The sequence below is a fragment of the Chenopodium album genome, chromosome 24 (assembly GCF_948465745.1).
Source record: "Chenopodium album chromosome 24, dcCheAlbu1.1, whole genome shotgun sequence".
Lineage (NCBI taxonomy): Eukaryota > Viridiplantae > Streptophyta > Magnoliopsida > Caryophyllales > Amaranthaceae > Chenopodium > Chenopodium album.
Window position 1 is genome coordinate 32,910,228 of NC_137857.1, and position 20,325 is coordinate 32,930,552.

Sequence of the window (20,325 nt, forward strand, 5' to 3'; positions counted from 1 at the left end):
AGTGCATAGACCAAGTTTTTTTTTTTTTTTTTTTTCGATCAGGATAGAGAGTCGTGATTGATACAAGATTATATTTCCTTTTAGGTACAACAAGAGAAATAAAAAAGTATGAAGTTATACTTCTGTTTTCCTTTCGCTCGCAAATCATCATAATGATCTGTATGTAGTTAGTTGTGCATTGATTAGGTCTGTGGGGTTCTCTTAATTGTTCATGGGGGAATAAAGGCTTGTTTGCCATACATACCGCTCACTTGAGGGGATATGCCACCTACCTCCGGTTATCTTGTTATTAATCATTGCAAATTATTAAGTCAACCATTAAGCTTAATGAGCTGCAACAACAGAACTACAAATTCTTGTACAAGAAGGGTGTATACAAATAATGACTGTCAAAGTGTTTAGTCATCTAACACAAAGCACCAAAATAAAACTAGTTCAGAGTTAAATTATTCCTCCTCTTAACCTTTATTTTAGGCAATCTTTGTAACAGTTTTGTTAGACTGTTGGTTAGAAGGAGCAATGATAAGTTGATCTCCGATATTAGTAAAAATTTTACCTTTATATTCTCGACATATCTCACTATCTAAGAGCGTTTTAAATTTTTCGAATTAGGAAAAGATTACATTACATAGTACATTAAAATTGGAAACCTTGAAGATTTGATCATAATAATTAGAAGACTTGAAGTAACATGTAAAGTGAATAGAGTTGTTAAGATATTAATAAAAAAGGAATTGTCCTGCTTTAAAAGTGGCTTGCATGATCTTCTCCTGCACTATCTTCTCTCATATTTATTCCTGAATTTCGGATCACCACATGACTAATTCTAACCTTTTTTTGCACTTTCTAACTTTCTCTCTCCTCTGTTTTCATTCCTTTCTTGGTGTCTCTACTTTCCCCTAGGCTTATCCTTCTTGGGTTTTTCTCCATTTTTGTTATTTTGCAAGTTGCTGCATCTTTTTCTAGGATTCTTTGACCCTGGTCACACTCTTTCTGTGTTTATTTAAAATTACCATTAAAAACCCAAGTAAAGGATGCTTAAAAAAATATTTACTTTGATTTAGATTTGGTGATTTTTTTGCTCCCTTATTTGTCACACATACCCTCCATTTTATTGGGTTCCTTTCAATTGTAGGGGTCGGTTGGGGGAGCCTTAAAATTTAAAAAATGTTTGTTTCTTTTTATTTTATTTCAAGGTTTTCTTTGTATTTAAATTTGGTTTTCTGAGAAGGTTTTGAAGCTCTAAAAATCATGGGTTTTGATGAAAATAAGCTAGAAATTTCTGGTGATTTAACTGATGTTCTGAATGTCAAAGAAAAGGAAGAGGGTGTTAGTTTTAATGAGCCTAACAAGGAGAAACTAACTAGGAAATTAAGTGAAGATTCTGTTCTTACTATTGAGGATGATGAAGATGATGATGATGCAGAGAGTAAGATTGATTTGGGTCCACAATGCTCATTGAAAGACCAGTTGGAGAAAGACAAGGTTTTTCCTGTTTTCTGTTAGTCTTTCCTAAGGACCGTCGGAATTAGTTGTCACGATGAAAGTGTAATCTAAACTCGTATCGCGACAACTGATTCTGGCAGAGGTAGTAGCAACAAAGTTTTATTGTTTTTGTGCTAATTTTGTATCTGTCTTGTGCTCATGGCTTTAGGATGATGAAAGTTTGAGGAAATGGAAGGAGCAACTTCTTGGCAGTGTGGATATTAATGCAATTGGAGGTAATGAATTTGAAATCATTTTTACCTTTTATACATGTGTTTCATATATGAGTCTCTAGATTGTTATGTTAAAGTTAAACCTCAGTTAATTCTATACAAAAAACTTTAGTTAGGGATCTTAGTATGATAATTCTTTGATTCAAATTTTTCACATTTTTCCACTTGCAATCATTTCCACTTTTTCCTAGGTTAATTGCATATGCTTGTGAGTTATGATCTTTGGAACCTTCAAAATCCTAAGGAGTTCTTTGTCTCTGTAGAACATGGGTCAAAATCATGAACACTTAATAGAGTCCATTTATGTTGAAGAAATACATTGGTACAATTTCGATGTGAGAATAGTTCCATAATATTGATTTAAGTTAAATTTTATTGAAGAAATACATTGATACAACAATGAAATAAGAAGGTTTTTGGTTGTAAGCTCTGCCTGTAGTTATAATCATCATTTTTATATTGCTCATTTTGTAGCTTCTATAGGTGTGATGTACGGAGTAGTATTTTCTTGTGTAGTTTGAGCCTAGTAATCTGTTTTTTTAGTATTCCATGAGGACAAGTTAGGTTTCTTTCCGTGTCAAAAGAAAAGGGTGTATGATGTAATATATCCTTAGAGAAACTGGCTGCTTTTTTTTTTTTTGACAATGTTGCTCCACCTGATTTCTTGAGGATCATTTAACAATGCAGAGACTCTTGAACCAGAGGTAAAAATTTTGAGCCTCGCGATAAAATCTCCTGGTAGAGATGATATTTTGCTTCAGATTCCAGAAAATGGAAAGGTGAAAGGCAACTGGTTTACATTGAAAGAAGGTAGCCGTTACAGCCTCCAGTTTGCTTTTCAGGTCAACCATAACATAGTTTCAGGCCTCAAGTACACCAATGCTGTTTGGAAAACTGGAGTTAGAGGTAGATACATTAACTTTTTGATGTTTTTTAGTGGACTAACTGGATTCTTTGATCCTTTTTACGTGAAACTGTGCTATTTTTTGACAGTTGATAGCACGAAAGAAATGCTCGGAACATTTAGCCCTCAAGGAGAGCCATATAAGCATGAAATGCCAGAGGAGACCACCCCATCAGGAATTTTTGCTAGAGGATCATATACAGCTAGGACAAGGGTGAGTATCAAACATCCCCCTCTTAGGCTGTTATTTAACTACACTACTTAATACGAGTATATCCTTATCTCATTTAATTGTAGAATCATCTGTAGGCTGAGTTGGTTAGAGGATGGCCAACGTGACAGTGATTGTAATGGTTTAAATACACTATTTAAACTTGTTTATTAGATTCATTTTAAGCCAAAATCTTAACCATGAATCCATTATTCATAGCATAGAAGTCAATGAAGTAGACAGGATTCCCAATGTCTACTCTCTTGAGTGACCAGTAGAAACTTTACCAGCTAATCAGTAAACATATACTACTTATATCTATCCACCAAGATAGCTCTAGAGCGAAGGGAATACATGATTTGACCAATTTGATGTTGCCTCATTCATGGAAACACCTTGGTAATTCATTTCCAGGCATCAATCTTGATGGAACTTTTCTTACGTCTTCTGTTTGAGGGTGAGATAGGAAATAATGGTTGCCAAAAAAAATGTTGTGAAACCATTGAATTCATGTGTTAATTCAAATATGCAGTTGCTATCCTTTTTTGTCAGACCACATCTGCATCCTGGACCTTGTGTAATAAACTGATGGACCATGGAATTAAGTTTTGGCTGACATTTTCTTCAATAGCATGCAAAAGTGTCATAATTGTCAATTACTGCAGCTTGTTACTATGTTTTCATTTCAAATTTCAAAAATGCAATACCATACTGATCTTGCACTTGTTCAAAAAATCTTGAGCATGAGTTTATGATCATTTAAATATTCAATTTCATTTTCTCGACAGTTTGTTGATGATGACAACAAATGTTATTTGGAGATCAACTACACATTTGACATCCGAAAGGATTGGTAAACATCTATTTTTCGTAGTGATACTGTCCATTGGTTCTTGCTGGTTGGCAATCTTCAAGTCTTTCGACTATGTTAAGCAGTTGGAAAGAAGAGATCAACTAAAAGGCAGCTTTAAATCAACAACCTTTCCTGATCACTTGACCTAGACTTTGCTCCACTTTTAATTTCTTTTCTTCAGCAATGTCTCCATGTGTGGAACTTACAGTGTAAAGGTTCACATTGTGTTGAAGTTGTTAGTTAAACTGTCAATAAGACATTTCTATTGTTTTTGGAGCATTTCTAATAACTATATGTTCAGAAACTCTTAGTAAATCATTAGAAGGTCTGAAAAGTTTCGTCTTACATATTTTAACTCGAAACTACCCTTCTATGCAGTTTGAACAATCCCGGATTCCTGTAATTCCGATCCATGTATGATCTTTCTAATCTACTAACCTACTTTAAGTAATCAGCCTCAGAATTGTTTGAGCATTGCTTTACTATGTTTGTACCAAGGGCTGTTATATAAGCTACTTAAAGCAATTCTGCAAATGTGCACTTATGTTAACTTTTCTTTTTAGAAGCATTCTTTTCTTATGTTTGTCTATTTCTTGTTGCTTATCATTGGTGCCTCTTTTTGCTGTTGGTCGTTATAACTACCATGTCTTCCAAACATTTTTCAAAAGGGTGCCCTATTCTAATATTGTAATGGAATCCTATGCATTATTCTACCGAGCACAGTATAAAGCTAAGCTTTGGCATGTAGGAATTACTCTCCATATTCCACATGTAGAAGTCACTTTCTATAATGGCATGTTGTATTGGAAGGGACCAAGAGTAATAGCCAGGTGTAACACGGGGTGTGGATCGAAAGTCTATTTTATGAAGTACAAAATATGTTATTATCATATAGAAATCTGATTGAGGAAGTACAACACTTCATTCGTATAGTGTATTCTACAATTATTTAAATTTGTATATTAATTGGAAGATTTTTTTTTATAAGGGTTAAGATACGTGGAGAAAATTAAAAATGTCTTCTCAGAATACCCATACTAATTTATCTTGAAAAAGGATATAAAAATTTACTATCAATATATAAGAGTGATATCTTGAAGATAATTTTAAGAATGTATGAAGTACGATAGAACTTTGTAAAAAAAATCATTCCATCTATGAAGTTTCTTATAATTCATTATTTAAAAGGATCCATAGAGAAAAGAGACAAAGAATTAAATCCCGAAGGATTAAGAATCAACTGTTTCTGTGAAAAATTTGATTAGGGTGTCGCAAAAGTTACGTACTCCGCACTCTCTTTCATAAGGCAGCTAAGAGAAATAACAACTCGATTTGGACACTATTGCCAATTTAATTCGAATATCCTTAGTAACAAATAATTTACACAACGTTTAATCAAAAATCTTGAACTCTCAATTACGTCACGAACGAATATTTTTAGTTGATAATAAATCAAACTCGTACAATGAAACAATTGAAACCCTTTCAAGCACAAACATTTCTTATTTCACAATTGATAGTTTTTTGCCGATTAATCTTTTATGGACTATCGACCATCTTTTTGGCGCTTAAGAACACTATGAACCCTTGGGTTATGACCCTAAGGATTGGACCATAGCCAAAAACATACTCGGTTGCACAAAATAAAGGGACTATTTTATTCGTTTTTGGGCGAAACTCTGGTCGTAGTTTGGCGATCTAAGGAACCCAATTCCTTAATATAAGCGCAATTGAAATTCCCGGGGAGTTTTACAGAAAAGCTGACACTGAGACGAGCGAGAGAGCTTGAGAATAAAGAATGGGAAGTAAGAGAGAAACAGAGGAGGTGAAGGATAGTGAGGTAAAGAGGCAGAAGATGGAAGATGAAGAGCCAAAAACTCATGCTTTCGAGAACCCGCTTCCTCCAGAAGCAGGGGTTAATGCTGGTGTTGTTGCTGATGATGTTCAGGATGATGAAGATGATGATGTTGAAGATGATGATGATGATGATGAAGATGAGGAGGATTTAGGTTTTCATTGCAATCGGGCCGTTGAGCTCAGGAGGGTTTGCCCTTACCTTGATACTGTTAACAGATAGGTACTCTATTTATTACTTGAATGAATACTACATTGTTTTCTTTCATATATTATTTCAAGCTTTTTCTATTTCATACTGTTGCTGTTCATTAGAATCTGTAGTAAGGACTTATAATGGGGAAACTTCATGGTGAGAAACAAAATTAGGGCATTTTTGTGAATAAATCAACGACTTTTTCATTATTATTGTGGGCTCCATAGTTGAATAAAGTTGTTGGTTTATTTACGAAAATGACATGTTTGTTTTTCACCGTGAGAAACTGGGGCATCCTCCTTATAATGATTCTCAATTGAGGTATTGCCGATTGATTACTTGTAAAATTGTTATTGCATGCTGTATTACAAGGTTATAATGACCTCTTTTTGGATTTAGATGCTTCTGTAGGATATTGATGAGCATACATAAGTTTGGGTAGGGAGGGTTGATTAGGAGATCCACCCTTGGTAATGGGATAGATATCAGGAGACACTGGTGTTCTTCTTTGTTAAATCTCAAGTGTTGTTTAAACTTCTCTAACGAGTGTGCTATAAGTGGGTCACAATATGTGTAGATTACTAGATTCTGTACAAATTTCATGTTAGGATGGCTGTGTCATATATAACCTTGTACTCCCTCCATTTATAAATACTTCTTTGTATTGACATGGCTCACGTTTACTAATTTGGGATTTTGGGATGTCCGTTGGATTCACTTACTTAACCTTGCTTAAGTAGAGAGATGTTCAGAGTCTGAGAATGGCTGATTATTATAAAGGAGCTTTATAGTGAGATTGTGTCATATTCTTAATCATGAGGGGTTCAAACGATGTGACAATCATTGACAGACGGAGTAGATTGGTTTTAGTTGCTGGAATTTGTGCTGCTGAAATATTGGTAGTGGAAGAGGGAGCTAGCCCTTCGGTGTCAACCTTGTAAAGAACTGTTCATTAAACAGTTTGTGTTGAGTTATTGTGATCATTTTTACATATGTAGTCCGTAAAACTTGATTTTAGCACTAAGGAAAATCGGAAATTAATTATTGCCATTTTAAACTACTTTCCATTTGTATTTTATGGAGACCTGATTTAGTACATTGCTTCCTTGCAGGCTTTAGATTTTGATTTTGAAAATTTCTACTCAATCTCGTTAACAAACTTGAATGTATATGCATGTCTGGTTTGCGGTAAGTATTACCAATGAAGAGGCCCCAACTCTCATGCATATACTCATAGCCTGGAGGCAGGACATCATATCTTCATTAATTTAAAGACTGAGAAGGTCTTTTGCCTATCTGATGGATATGAGATCAATGACCCGTCTTTAGATGACATTCGTCATGTTCTAAACCCCAGGTTTGTTTCATTTTTTCCTTCTACGTATATCTTTACATCAATATATGCTGTATGCCTAAACCTTTATGCTGCTACCTTTAATGGTTTTATGTCTTAAGTTTTTAGAGTTAAGATTTCCTCGAAGGTGTGATGGACAGAAGATAACTACTTTTAGCTGATCTCTCTGGTATTCAGGTTTGCCAGGGAACAAGTTGAACAGCTAGATAGAAGCAAGCTGCGGGCAAGAGCTCTTGATGGCTCCGATTACTTGCCTGGACTGGTATTTTTGCTGTCATGACAGACTAAAATAAAACCTTTTCCTTCTTGTTCTTCATCTATCTGTTAAGTAGAAATATTATGATTTGTCATGCTGCATTACAGCAGATTGGATGACCATTTGAAATTATTTTGTTTTCAGGTAGGACTTAACAACATTAAGGAGACTGATTTTGTTAATGTTACAATTCAAGCGCTTATGCGAGTTACACCCTTGAGGAACTTTTTCTTGATTCCAGAAAACTACCAACATTGTACATCTCCCTTGGTTCATCGTTTTGGGGAGCTCACTCGTAAAATCTGGCATGCAAGAAATTTCAAGGGACAGGTATAAACATGATTATGTTTGAATTCAGTTGCAAATGTAGTATTTCACCAGTGTATACAATATTAAATTTGATTCAACCATTGCAGGTGAGCCCCCATGAATTATTGCAAGCTGTGATGAAAGCAAGTAACAAAAAGTTTCGATTAGGTGCACAATCTGACCCACTTGATTTTGTGACTTGGCTCCTTAATACCCTTCACAAAGATCTCAAAAAAAGCTCAATGAAAAACTCGAGTATCATCCATCAGTGCTTCCAGGTAATGTCTCCATCTATGTACATATTTGGTACCATTACATGTTAGTGCTTGTGTCTCATTGAAATTTATTAGCACTACAGGGAGAACTGGAGGTTGTGAAAGAAATGCAGAATAAAGGTACTGAGAGAAGAGAAGGTGGCGACGATCAAAATGGTGGATCCGAAAACCCTAATGTTGTCAAAGAAACTTCCAAAATGCCATTTCTAATGCTTAGCCTTGATCTGCTGCCTCCACCTCTTTTTAAAGATGTTATGGAGAATAATATTATTCCTCAGGTACTTAATGTTTGGTTGCTCTGTCATTTTCAGATTGCTGAGTGTTTTTGGATTCTGAGTTTATCATTTTGTTCACACATTAAGGTACTGCAGCTATATTTAGGTTTTGGGAAACCGGGAGTGAGTGGTATCTGCATGTTGCAATGAGTATACTTTCAAATACATCATTTCTTGCTGTTAGCTGAAAAAGGAACCTCATGAAGGAGGTACGATGTTGCATCAATGCCATTAGTGCCTGTATAAATGGTATTATTCTCTGCCAATTTTCTTATGTATTCCTTAGATTGTGTCCTTTGATTCTTCTGGGGCTGTTATAGCAGTAGCTACAAAAGAGATAAATTATTTGATGTAAGGCAATGAAGAACACATTTGTTTTCCAATGACTTTTCCCTTTCTGATAATCCTTTTGCTTGCTGGTGACAAAATCTGGAGTCTTGGTTGAATTCGAAGGGCTTTTAGCCCTTAGGCAATTTTGCTGGTGAGTCATCTCTAGTCCTCTACCAATGCCAAGAGACGACAACGAGAGGTAGATAGAGAAGAATCATAGTACAGATTAGAGAGAAGAGTAGAAGACTTAGAGGAGTCAAGATTACAGATGATAGAGATGAAGTAATGTGTTCAGTGAAAGTGTGAAACAAAACACATTCCCCTAAACCACTTGTAAATCTTTTCTCTTTTCCACTTTTGGTATCATTTTCTAATTATAGAGGGAAAAAATGGGGGGTGGTTTGCTTGTTTTCTAGTTGAGCATGCAGCATGCATGTCTTCTGGCTTCACCATCAATGTTATTTTATTTTATTTAAATCTTTCTCCTTTATTTGCTTGATAATCTGATGAACTTGGCTTATACATGCTCTTCTTAGGTTCCACTTTTCAACATTTTGAAGAAGTTTGACGGTGAGACCATAACAGAATTGAAGTTGTGCGTCCTCAAATAGCAAGGATGAGATATCGTGTAACCAAATTGCCACCTTACATCATTATGCACATGCGGCGATTTACGAAAAACAACTTTTTTGTTGAGAAGAATCCCACCCTTGGTAAGTATCGTGCTTCGTGTTATAATTTTTGTGTGCATCAGTGCATGATAGGACTAGTTGTCATTACAAGGTGGGTTTTGGTAACTTCTTCATTGCCCTTTTTGTGCTGCTTCAACTTACCTTGTGTTCAACTGAAGCAGTATTTTGTCAACCTTATGGTTCTGCCGTATGTTGGTTGATTAAAAACAAATTTACTTATGTGTCTCTTGGTCAGTCTACTTGGCAAGTGAACTTGCCTTTTTTTTTCTTCTTCTTCTTCTTCTTCTTCTGAATGGTACGTTGACCATAATTTAGCTACTGCAAATCTACTATGGATTTATAGCCATAAGATTACGGGACTGATTTTTTTACCTGAATTTACTTTATTAGCCCTTTTCTTATTTTAACTTATTAGACCTAATGAGTGTAAAAATAATTGAGTACAGAGCCTACTTCAGCATGTTAATATGGTTTTTGATGCCCGTGCCCATTTGCAGTGATATGTCTATGCACAAATGTTTCTATGCAGTTAATTTTCCTGTGAAGAACCTCGAGCTGAAGGATTATATCCTTCTGCCCACACCACACGATGATGAGAATTGCGTTCAAAATACGATTTAATTGCAAATTTTGTCCATGATGGCAAGCCCAGTGAAGGGTCATACAGAGTCTTTGTTCAAAGGAAGTCAGAGGAACAATGGTAATTTATTTGAATTAGCCTGGTGCCTCTTTACTTATACATGCTTTTTTTATATTAGGACAATTATATAGTTGTTAAGTGGCATTGTTTTAGACATAATTAACACATTGTCTTAATCTCTCGTATGGCATAAGCAAGGTTTAAGAATTCACCATTATCTTCCTGAAATAAGTCTATCTTCCTGAAATAAGTCTAAAAACCTCTATAATAAATGATGTGTCAAATCTTTTTTATTTAAAGTAATTAAATTGTATAAGGTTAGAGAATTATTTTTGTACATAAGATCTGTTTCTTTAATAGAAATTTATTCAACCAAAAATAAATAGTTTAATGACACATTAAGAGATGACTCGTGTTATTGTTAATGTTTAGTATATATATTATTAATAACTTTATTGGTTGAGTATGTATCACCCTAACCCTAACTTCACAAAAAACGTGTTTGCTTTTTTCTTTGGCCACCAAAATTTTTTAACACATAATAAGAAACATATATTAATTAATTAGAGTTTTACAAAGAAAACAGCCCACCTCATTCCGTAAATCAAAATTAGAGGTAGGCAAATAGCTACTAGCATGAACACTGACATAGGACCATTTACCAAGCTGAAAACTAATGGACCTAGCAGCAACGAAAACTAAACCCCTTCGAAAAGCAATAAAAACCAGTTTTTTACCAACACAGATTACTTCAAAGATTGTGTCTTTTTTTATTTGTTTAATGAATATTTTTCCCCTCTGACAAGGAAATATCAACCTTCTTAATCGTGTTTGCTATTGGGTGGGTGACTGGGTGGGGGAGGGTTGGGGGGGGGGGGGGGCAATTAGTGTCCAAAAAAACTATATGCACTCAAATATTATTTTAAGGATGATATATTTAGGGTGTGTTTTCTTTACTCGTTGGACGACCCTAACTTATACTCCAAATGAAGTGATGATATAGACAGTGATATTAGCAAAATTCAAGTATCAAACTTCCAAATCGTGTTTGCTTTTGGGTGGGTGGAGGGGGGGGGGGGGTGTTTTCTTTACTCGTTGGACCCTAACTTATACTCCAAATGAAGTGATGATATAGACAGTGATATTAGCAAAATCCAAGTATCAAACTTCCAAATCGTGTTTGCTTTTGGGTGGGTGGGGGGGGGGGGGGTGTTTTCTTTACTCGTTGGACCCTAACTTATACTCCAAATGAAGTGATGATATAGACAGTGATATTAGCAAAATCCAAGTATCAAACTTCCAAATCGTGTTTGCTTTTTGGGTGGGTGGTGGGGTGGGGGTGGGGGTGGGGGGAAGTAGTGTCCAAATAAAAATTATGCACTCAAATTTTTTTAAAAGATGTTCTATTTAGGGCGTGTTTTCTGTACTTGTTGGACCCTAACTTATACTCCCTCCATCTCTTACTGTTTGCATCATTTAACCCATAAAACTCTGACAAAAAATGAGCTAATGGTGCAAACAGAAAGGGACTGAGGGAGTATATTCTAGTTCGACGGAGTATGTTATTCCTCCAATATTTGACCTTTCCGCCTGGTTTCTTGTTTACTCTGTAGTATTTTGTTGTATTTCTTATTTTCCTTTCATCAATTGTACAGTCTAAAATAGTCTCGTGCTTTCTGTATAGTCTCATGCTTTCTGGCTCACTTCAGTGCCTTTTTGGATATGTGAATACCCCAGGTATGAGGTGCAGGACTTGCATGTATCAGAAACACTACCTCAGATGGTTGCTCTTTCAGAGGCATACATTCAGGTGTATGAGCTACAGCAGCAACATTGAAAGCCTCGCTTTTGTTTTCTTTTTTCTGTCTGGCTCAGTTTAAAATGTCACCATTAGTGATTTAGTTCTCAAGCTTAACAACAGAGTCATCATCTGTCAAACTTGGAAATGTACTGTTGCCATTTGGTGTTTATTCTGGTTGTACAGAGTGTGATGATATACTTCCCATAAATTAGTTTCGTATCTACGAAATATACTTCCAGAAAATGAAAAAGGATAGCTGCAACATTTTACAAGGACAGAAGTTGTAATTCTATAGAATTTCAATTTCTCAATCTAGCAACTTCAATGGAGGAGGGAAAGCACAAGAAAACAAAAAACGCCTAGCCTTTAGGGTTAACCATACCCTTAATTTCTCCAGTATAATAAATTAATCCTACTTCTCTCATATTTTATTTCTTGGTATTATTTCTCTTAACTTAAGATTACCGCATGGAGAAATGGAACGTATAATATATTACGAAGGGAGTAAAAGATAAACCAAAAAGTCATCAAGTGCTTTACTGTGTTAGTGACTTAGTGTGTTATTCTTGTTTCCCACGGCTTAAAACAAAATAATTTTCATGAAACTTTTAACAAGTTGATACTCCCTCCGTTCCAGAATGATGTTCCTGTTTCGTAAATCGATGTAAATTTTTACCCAACTTTGACCGCAAATATCTTTAATCTCACACTAATATCTTTAATCTCACACTAGCAAAAATTATAAAAGTTAGATATTAATAATCTACTCATCAAGACGAATCAAACTACATCCCACATGATAATAGATAATAAAATATATTTATTCTTATAAATTAAGAGAAATTTAGAAAATTCTCTCTTTCTAAAAAAAAGTCAAAGATTCAAAATAGGAACATCATTGTAGAACGGAGGGAGTACTTAAATATTTCCTCAATCAACAACACTATATATATCACACTTAGGCTTTTCTAACATACATAAACCAAAAATCCAAAATGGATCATAATTCTATATTACTCTACTTAGCAATATTTGTAGTAGTCCCATCCCATATATAGTGACTAAAACTTATTTACAAAAATTGAAAAACTACCCACCAAGCCCTTTCCCTACTTTACCCATCTTAGGCCATCTCCACCTTGTCAAAGACCACAACTCCATTCACCGCACCTTATCAAGTCTCTCTCAAAAACTCGGTCCAGTGATCACCCTTAAGTTCGGTTCTCGCCGTGCCCTCCTCGTCTCCTCCCCCTCCGCCGTGGAGGACTGTCTTCTCCACAACGACATTAGCTTCGCCAACAGACCCCGTCTCGTGGCAGGCAAGATCCTAGGATATGACTTCACCACCTTGTCGTGGGCCCCATATGGCCCTCTATGGCGTAACCACCGTAAGATTGCAGCGACCGAGATTTTATCTTCTCACCGCCTGCATTTACTGGCTAACATACGAGCTGATGAAGTGAGATCACTAGTCAAGAGAATAATAAGTCACCAAAAGGGTGGTGATGAGGTGGTGGTGGTGGAGGTTAAAAAGGCGCTTTTCGAGCTTACGAATAATGCCATGATGAGGATGGTTGCCGGGAAGAGGATCTACGGCGAGGCGGTGGTGTCGAAAGAAGCAAAGAGATTTCAAGAAGTGGTTAAGGAGTTGATAGAAATAGGTGCACCCACAAGTGTTGTGGATTTCTTCCCATTTTTGAAGTATTTGGGGATCCATTATATTAGTAAGGAGAAAAAGTATAAGGCTTTTTTCTTGGAACTTGACAAGTTTTTACAAGATTTGGTGGATGAAAAACGATGTCAAGGAGTGATTGATTGTGGTGGGAAAAACAAAACTTTGATTGAGGTTTTGATTAACCTACAAAACTCAGATCCTTCATTTTTTAATGATGACCTAATCAAAGGTCTTGTCCAGGTAAATTACTTAGTCCCTGTTTACTTCACGTTGAATAAATATAAATAATATTCAGTAAAAATAAAATCTGTTAAGTAAAAATAATTTCAGCTCATTAAAATAAGTTTAGTTCAGTAAAGTGTATAATTTTATATTTCTCATCCATTATCTTTGTTAGGATTTGTTACTAGCGGGAAGTGAAGTATCAGCTAGTGCAATGGAATGGGCATTATCATTGCTATTAAACAATCCAGAAGTTCTACGCAAGGCACAAATTGAGATAGATCACCATATAGGAAGTAATCATCGTTTGATCGAGGAATCCGACCTGGCTCATCTTCCATACCTCCATTGCATCATTAAAGAGACACTTAGAATGTACCCTGCTGCTCCATTACTACCACCTCGCGAGTCCTCGTCCGATTGTGTCGTGGGAGGTTATCATGTTCCACGTGGCACTCTCCTTATCTTGAACATATGGGCTATACAAAATGATCCAAATATTTGGAATGATCCAAGAAAATTCAAGCCTGAAAGGTTTGAGAATAATGTTAAAGGCGATAAGATCAAATTCGAGTATATACCTTTCGGATCAGGAAGAAGGGCTTGTCCAGGGGAGAATTTGGCAATGCGGATAATTGGATTAACATTAGGGACGTTAATACAATGTTTTGAATGGGAAAGAATTGATCAACAACAAGTTGATATGCAAGAAACTGTTGGAATTTCTATGTGGAAATCTAACCCTTTAAAAGCTAAGTGCAAGCCTCGTCTTAATATCATTAAGTTTTTATGATCTTTTCATTTGAAATAAGCATAACAAAAACTATCATGCATGTATGTTTCTTTAAAGAAAAATAAATAAATAAATTATTGTGTGTGTGTGTAATTCTTTGTTTGAATTTTACCTAAATAATATGGATTGAGCTTTGTATTCTTCTTAGTAGTACTTTCATTGATTATAGATTTGTTTAAGATTGCGTTTAAAAGCATGTAATTTACTTCATTTTTAATGTGTATTAGAAGCCTTACTCGGCAATTATTTAAGGAAAGTAATACGTATGATTTCATAAATCATACTCCGTAATATTCAATTGAATTCAATCACCAATAAAATAATATGAAACATGTTAATTAAATCTATCACTTTTAAAAGTATCTAGCCACCAAAACGTACATTGAACACTTGCTTAGCAACACACAAAAGAACCTCAAGCACTCTTGTAAAAAACACCCTATAATTACATATAACCTTAACCAATATAAGATTTTCAAATAATCACAACAATTGATATAAAACTCTCTATTTTATGTACATGAACTGATGAACCTTATAAATTTTTTTCATAAACTTGAATAATTCTATAAACAAAAAAAAAAAAAAAAAAAAAAAATCAATAGTTTTATAAAAAGGAGAGAGTTAAAATTGGTCAAAATTAAAAGTCATTAACTATAGCGTTTAATTAACTGAATGTTTACTATAGTTAATTAGTTAAAAGTTACCCCTGATAATTAAAACTTAAGCAGATGTGTCGTTAATAAAAGTCCAAACCAAATACAAGGAGTACCAATGATAACTCTCTTATTCCATTGACCAGACATATTTCTATATTTAACCCATAAAACCAACCATAAAATCCACACTCATTAGCTCGTTTCTCTGTCCTTCATTTCTTTTAAAAAGGAATATAAAATTCAACTAACGACAAAAGCCATGATAAATTTGACTACTCCTTCAATTATACGAAATCGCACACAAAAACGTGGTTGCTATTCTATTTCCTAGCACCTTCTAACCACTTTGGCCTAACAACTTTAGTCCCTAGTCTAACTTCTAGTGTTCTACATGACCAAACACCAATTACCAGCTCAAATTTCGCCAATTCCATTAAAAATCCACACTTCCAAAAATCTTCAAGAGGATTCGAGTCCAATCGACTCGATCCGATCAAAGAACACGATTCGACAACGACAAATTCAGAATCCGGTATCGATTGATATAAGAGAGGGGAAACAATGATTGAGCTAGCACAAGATGAGCTGAAAAACTTTGGAAAGGTATGGCTATCAATATTTGTGTCATTAAGCTATTGTTATGTTATAGGCAAGATTACACCAAAGGGCATTACAAGATTAGTAGCAATTATCCCAATAATCACACTTTTTCTAATGTTACCATTAAATCTTACTTCTATTCATTTGTGTGGATTAACTGCTTTTTTCATAGCTTGGCTTGCAAATTTTAAGCTCTTGCTTTTTGCTTTTGGTAAACCTCCACTTTCTTTTGATCCTCCCATTTCTTATCCTCTTTTTCTTGCTGTTTCTTGCTTACCCATCAAAGTTCAACCTCCCAAAAACTCACTAAAAGAAGAAAATAACCAAAACCCAGATCAAAAATCACAAAATAAATCATACCCATCTCATCAAAAATCCCAAAATCCACAAAAATCACAAAATAAATCATACCCATCTCAAGAAAAATCACCATGGAATTACTTCACAAAATTTGTTCTTTTAGTTCTAATAATCAAAATTTATGATTATAGTGAACAAATAACACAAATTCATCCAAAAATCTTATGGCTACTATATTTTCTCCACATTTATTTTGCATTAGAGGTCTTTTTAGCAATAGTTGCAAAATCAGCAAAATATTTCATAGGTCTAGATTTTGAACCTCAATTCAATGAACCCCTTTTATCAACTTCTCTCCAAGATTTTTGGGGTAAAAGATGGAATCTCATGGTAACCAGCATTCTTAGGCCTACAGTGTACCTACCCACACGGAATCTCTTCACCCGAATCTTCGGCCGTGATTTGGCAACACTAACAGCTGTGATGGCGACTTTTATTGTATCCGCGTTAATGCACGAGATAATATACTACTATATTGGGCGCGTGAGTCCCAGTTTTGAGGCCACGTGGTTCTTTCTGATTCATGGATTTTGTCTTTGTGTTGAGATCTCGGTGAAAAAATATGGAAGAGAGAGAAAATGGTGGGTCCCACCAAGGTGGTTTTCCGGCGGTTTGACGGCGGCGTTTGTGGTGGGGAGTGGGTTTTGGTTGTTCTTGCCGCCATTATTGAATGCTGGTTTGGATTCGAGGGGGCTTGGGGAGTACGCGCTTGTTGGCGCGTATGTTAAGCGAGTGATGAGTTTAGATCTTTAATGGTGGCACATTGATTGGAAAGTAATTGAGATTTTGTAATTGTGGATTTGTTTTTGATCTATAGATTTTACCGGCACAATTTTGATTTTTTTAGGAGTAAGATTACAAGAAAGAAAGTTTCATTTTTCATGTGAAGTTGATTTACATAAACTGTTGATGTAGAATTGATCTTAACATTTTATATTTTTATGTCTGGTGTCAACTTATCTTGATTGATTTAGTTTGAGTCTTTAAGCTCTAGTATACATGTTGGTCTACAGGGGTGTCAATTCGGATGATTGGATTGAGTTTGGTGAGGTCAGGTTGGGTCGACTCGATTTTTATAATTATATTATGTTAAATCATTGTGTTCATACAAATTAAAATCCGAATCAGATATTTTTCCGGTCGGATATGATTTTGACACTTTTAGTTTGGAATACAAAATTTAAGTTATGTTGAAAAATGGGCCTATTGTATTCATTCATCAACCTGTTCTCTAAGCCCAATTACATTATGATATGATGCCCACTAACAATGGCTCCATCTCATAGCATAAACTTGATTATCTCTTTAGTAGTAGTGGGAGTAGTTAAGGAATATTTTTACATGATTGTGCAACAGTGCAAGTGTTCAACATCATCATCATCCACGGTTTTTTTTTTATCAATTAACATTGAAGCACATATAGAACACATTGAATCAATACCTTTACTTGAGCTTTGGTTTTACTATTTGTAGTACTATAACTTCTTTTTCATGTCACCCATTGAATTAAGTCTTTTTACTACAAACCCGTACACTTCAATATATAAGAGGAGTATAACAGATAGTCAAAGATTCGATCCATTGTCATCCCTAAAGAAATATATGAAGTATAGAAATCAAATGACAAATCCAAATTAATACAATTCACTATATGGCTACATCATTTTTCATTCCATGTGGTTGAAAATGTTGTCTTCAGTCTCTTCGAACTCTGGCTCTTCTAACTCTTCAACACCTAAATCTTTAAAGCGATAAAAGCATGCCACCACAATGTAAATAACAAGATTAATTGCACTTAGTGCAGCTAATACCCAATAATACTTGTCTAAACGACTCTTGTTCAATGTGCTTTGGAACCAATTTATCCCACTTACCTTCTTGCTAACCCTTCCAACAACATAAACAGAAACAGCACTCCCCATATACCCGGTTCCGATTATACTAAGGCTTATGAAGTTAAACAACCCGAGCATAGAACGAGGAGCTTGACCAACTACTAAATTCGGAACACTCCATTCGCGAATCCCATCTAAGGCACCAAGTAACGCGAATTGTGGTAAAAGCCAAAATATTGTCATAGGTATTCTTTCATCTGACTTATCAATTAATCCATGATTCTTTACAATTCCAAGCCTTCTTGTCTCGACTTTTGCTGCAGCAATGCAACATAGTATCGAAAACACCATTGACACGGCAACTCCTATAGGAGAAACATAGCGTACGCGTGATAGTTTACGCCCAACAATTTTCGTAGCTATCATAACAAAGAACTTAGAGAAGAGACTCTTTGCTTGGTCGTAGAATCCTAAGAATAAGACAAGAGGGACTTTGATGCGTCCTAATTTGGGGTTCAACGTCGTTGCTTGTTCGAGAAAGTATGTGTCGCCTATGGCGGATACCACTCCGCCAAATAGTAAGGTAACCCACAAAGGAATCGAGCGTACGAGAGTCTTGGTTGCCTCTACGTCTGTTACCCTGCAAAGCTTCCATCTATGTTGTTCTTGTTGCTCTAGAGTTGGTTGTGGTAGAATTATTGCAGCATTGTCGAGAAGCCTACATTAACAAAATCTTGTACATTGCATGATTAAGATAAATGAGTACTACAATACTTGTATATATTAAGCTAGAAAATGTACTAATTAGATTGCATTTTGGTGCATGATTCAATTATAACCTAATTCATTTGTGTGATTTGACATCCAAAAATTTTAATCTAGTAAACAAAAAAGTCACAGGTTCAAATTTCATTTATTTCATCAAAAAAATCAGATTCTCATGTAAGGGGGTGCAACGTGCAATTAATAGAAATATAAATATAATCATGGTCCTTCAACCATCGGGTCAATTTAATTTTCTTGAGTTGGTCCATTGACTTAACATAGATCGTACAAGTAAACAAGGCTAAAGCAAATTAGTACAATACCTGAGACGCTTGGTATGAGGCAGCAAAGCAACATTTTCATCGGCATCACGTATCTCATAAAGCTCATTCTCATCTTGAGGCCTACTACAAGTGATCTTAGACAAGGCAGCAAAAAACACCCGAAAGACCTAGTAAGGGGGCTTCCTCTTGGTCCAACATACTTGTACGAGCAAACTCCGCTCAAGAAAACAAGAAGTGAGGCCAATGCAAATAAGGCACACACGCCAAACTGAACTCCCCATGACTTGACGAGGGAGACAACAATGAGTCCGATAATCGGAATCAAAACACCCATGAACCCGCCTAGTACGGAACAACACATAGAGCCTGGTGCACCTGAAAAGAAATCCGTGACCAATTTTTCCATTTGGTCGTTTACGAAGGATCCTAGAGAGGCTAGATGACCAGCGATTCCAGCTGCTATTAGAACCAATGATGCGTAGAATAGTTGCTTTTGTTGCTCTCCTATACATTCAGGCTTGTATGCTGTGCAATTATTGCTTGATTTTGCTAGGACTGGTGGGGTTGACATCCATAACAGTCCAAGTCCCTACATTACAATTGAATCAATGTAACTATATGATCACCACGCGTTTCTCTCTTTAAATCTCAATGGTAGCCTCGTATTTTTGCCTTTTATCATTGGTTATACAAAAGGCAAAAGTGCATAGGGATAATATTGAGCATTTCTCCATAAATTATTTTAATGAGACAAATATCTTAAGAACAGAAGTGTGTAAAGTATTTTTTAACGAGTGCCAAATTAATTTTATGAATTGATGTATGCTTCTGTGCATACGTTTTACTCAAAAATAGCTAGGACAAAAAATGATGAATTAAATAAGCCTAAGAGAGAAACTAAAAACTTACAATTGAGTAGGAAAGACTGGTAAGGAGTACGATACAAAAGTTGCCAAGAAAAGCATCGGCAAGATAGACAAATACAAGAGGCAATACTAAAGCTGAGCCTCTCCATATATTGATAATTGCAGCAGCATGTGTGAAATCAAGCTTCCAAACATCGGTCAAGTATATCATCATCATCCATAGTACATAGTATGCGAAGAAATCTGCCCACAATATACCTGCATTCATCATAAAACGTACACATTTCAACAATATATATTGTACGTGATGAAAATTTTCTCATAGTTTTGACCAAATGAATAGTTAAGTACCTACGGAGTAGAACATCTATATATCATATATGGGATGGAAAAAGTATATAAGAATAAGATGCATGATAGATCGATAGTACATGGGTATGGAACTATTACCTGTCACCCGGAAAATTGATGCCATGGATTGGAATTATCAACGATTATTGATTTCTACTGAAAAATATGCAACATTATGATATGCACATCAAGCATTATTAAAAAAATCTTGGAAGAGATATCGAATTTTGATCCAAAAATTTAGTAA

At 35.3% G+C, this 20,325-nt stretch overlaps 1 protein-coding gene and 4 pseudogenes across 4 annotated transcripts; 4 read left to right on the forward strand and 1 right to left on the reverse strand.

The window, feature by feature from the left end:
- Positions 1–8: 8 nt before the first annotated feature.
- On the forward strand, positions 9–4,209 carry LOC145611415 (rho GDP-dissociation inhibitor 1-like). 2 transcript variants are annotated; one of them, XM_081666747.1, is made up of 6 exons: positions 9–1,485; positions 1,655–1,721; positions 2,406–2,422; positions 2,561–2,624; positions 2,712–2,836; positions 3,622–4,209. In XM_081666747.1, the coding sequence occupies exons 1-6, from the start codon at positions 1,252–1,254 to the stop codon at positions 3,688–3,690; spliced, it is 576 nt and encodes a 191-aa protein (XP_081522873.1). In that variant the 5' UTR covers positions 9–1,251; the 3' UTR covers positions 3,691–4,209. The 2 variants fall into 2 exon arrangements, with proteins under 2 accessions (XP_081522873.1, XP_081522872.1); XM_081666746.1 differs by having other exon boundaries at positions 2,406–2,624; positions 3,622–4,204.
- A 1,275-nt stretch (positions 4,210–5,484) lies between these two features.
- LOC145610192 (uncharacterized) lies at positions 5,485–12,815 on the forward strand (annotated as a pseudogene). The gene is made up of 9 exons (XR_014106242.1): positions 5,485–5,763; positions 6,849–7,093; positions 7,268–7,352; positions 7,491–7,676; positions 7,763–7,933; positions 8,014–8,208; positions 9,072–9,248; positions 9,757–9,927; positions 11,605–12,815. The product of XR_014106242.1 is annotated as an uncharacterized LOC145610192 (transcript).
- Positions 12,649–14,496, forward strand: LOC145610191 (cytochrome P450 81Q32-like; annotated as a pseudogene). The gene is made up of 2 exons (XR_014106241.1): positions 12,649–13,583; positions 13,741–14,496. The product of XR_014106241.1 is annotated as a cytochrome P450 81Q32-like (transcript).
- Positions 14,497–15,005: 509 nt separating this feature from the next.
- Positions 15,006–16,942, forward strand: LOC145610193 (acyl-CoA--sterol O-acyltransferase 1 pseudogene; annotated as a pseudogene).
- Positions 16,943–17,486: 544 nt separating this feature from the next.
- LOC145610879 (protein NRT1/ PTR FAMILY 5.5-like) lies at positions 17,487–20,202 on the reverse strand (annotated as a pseudogene).
- Positions 20,203–20,325: the final 123 nt, after the last annotated feature.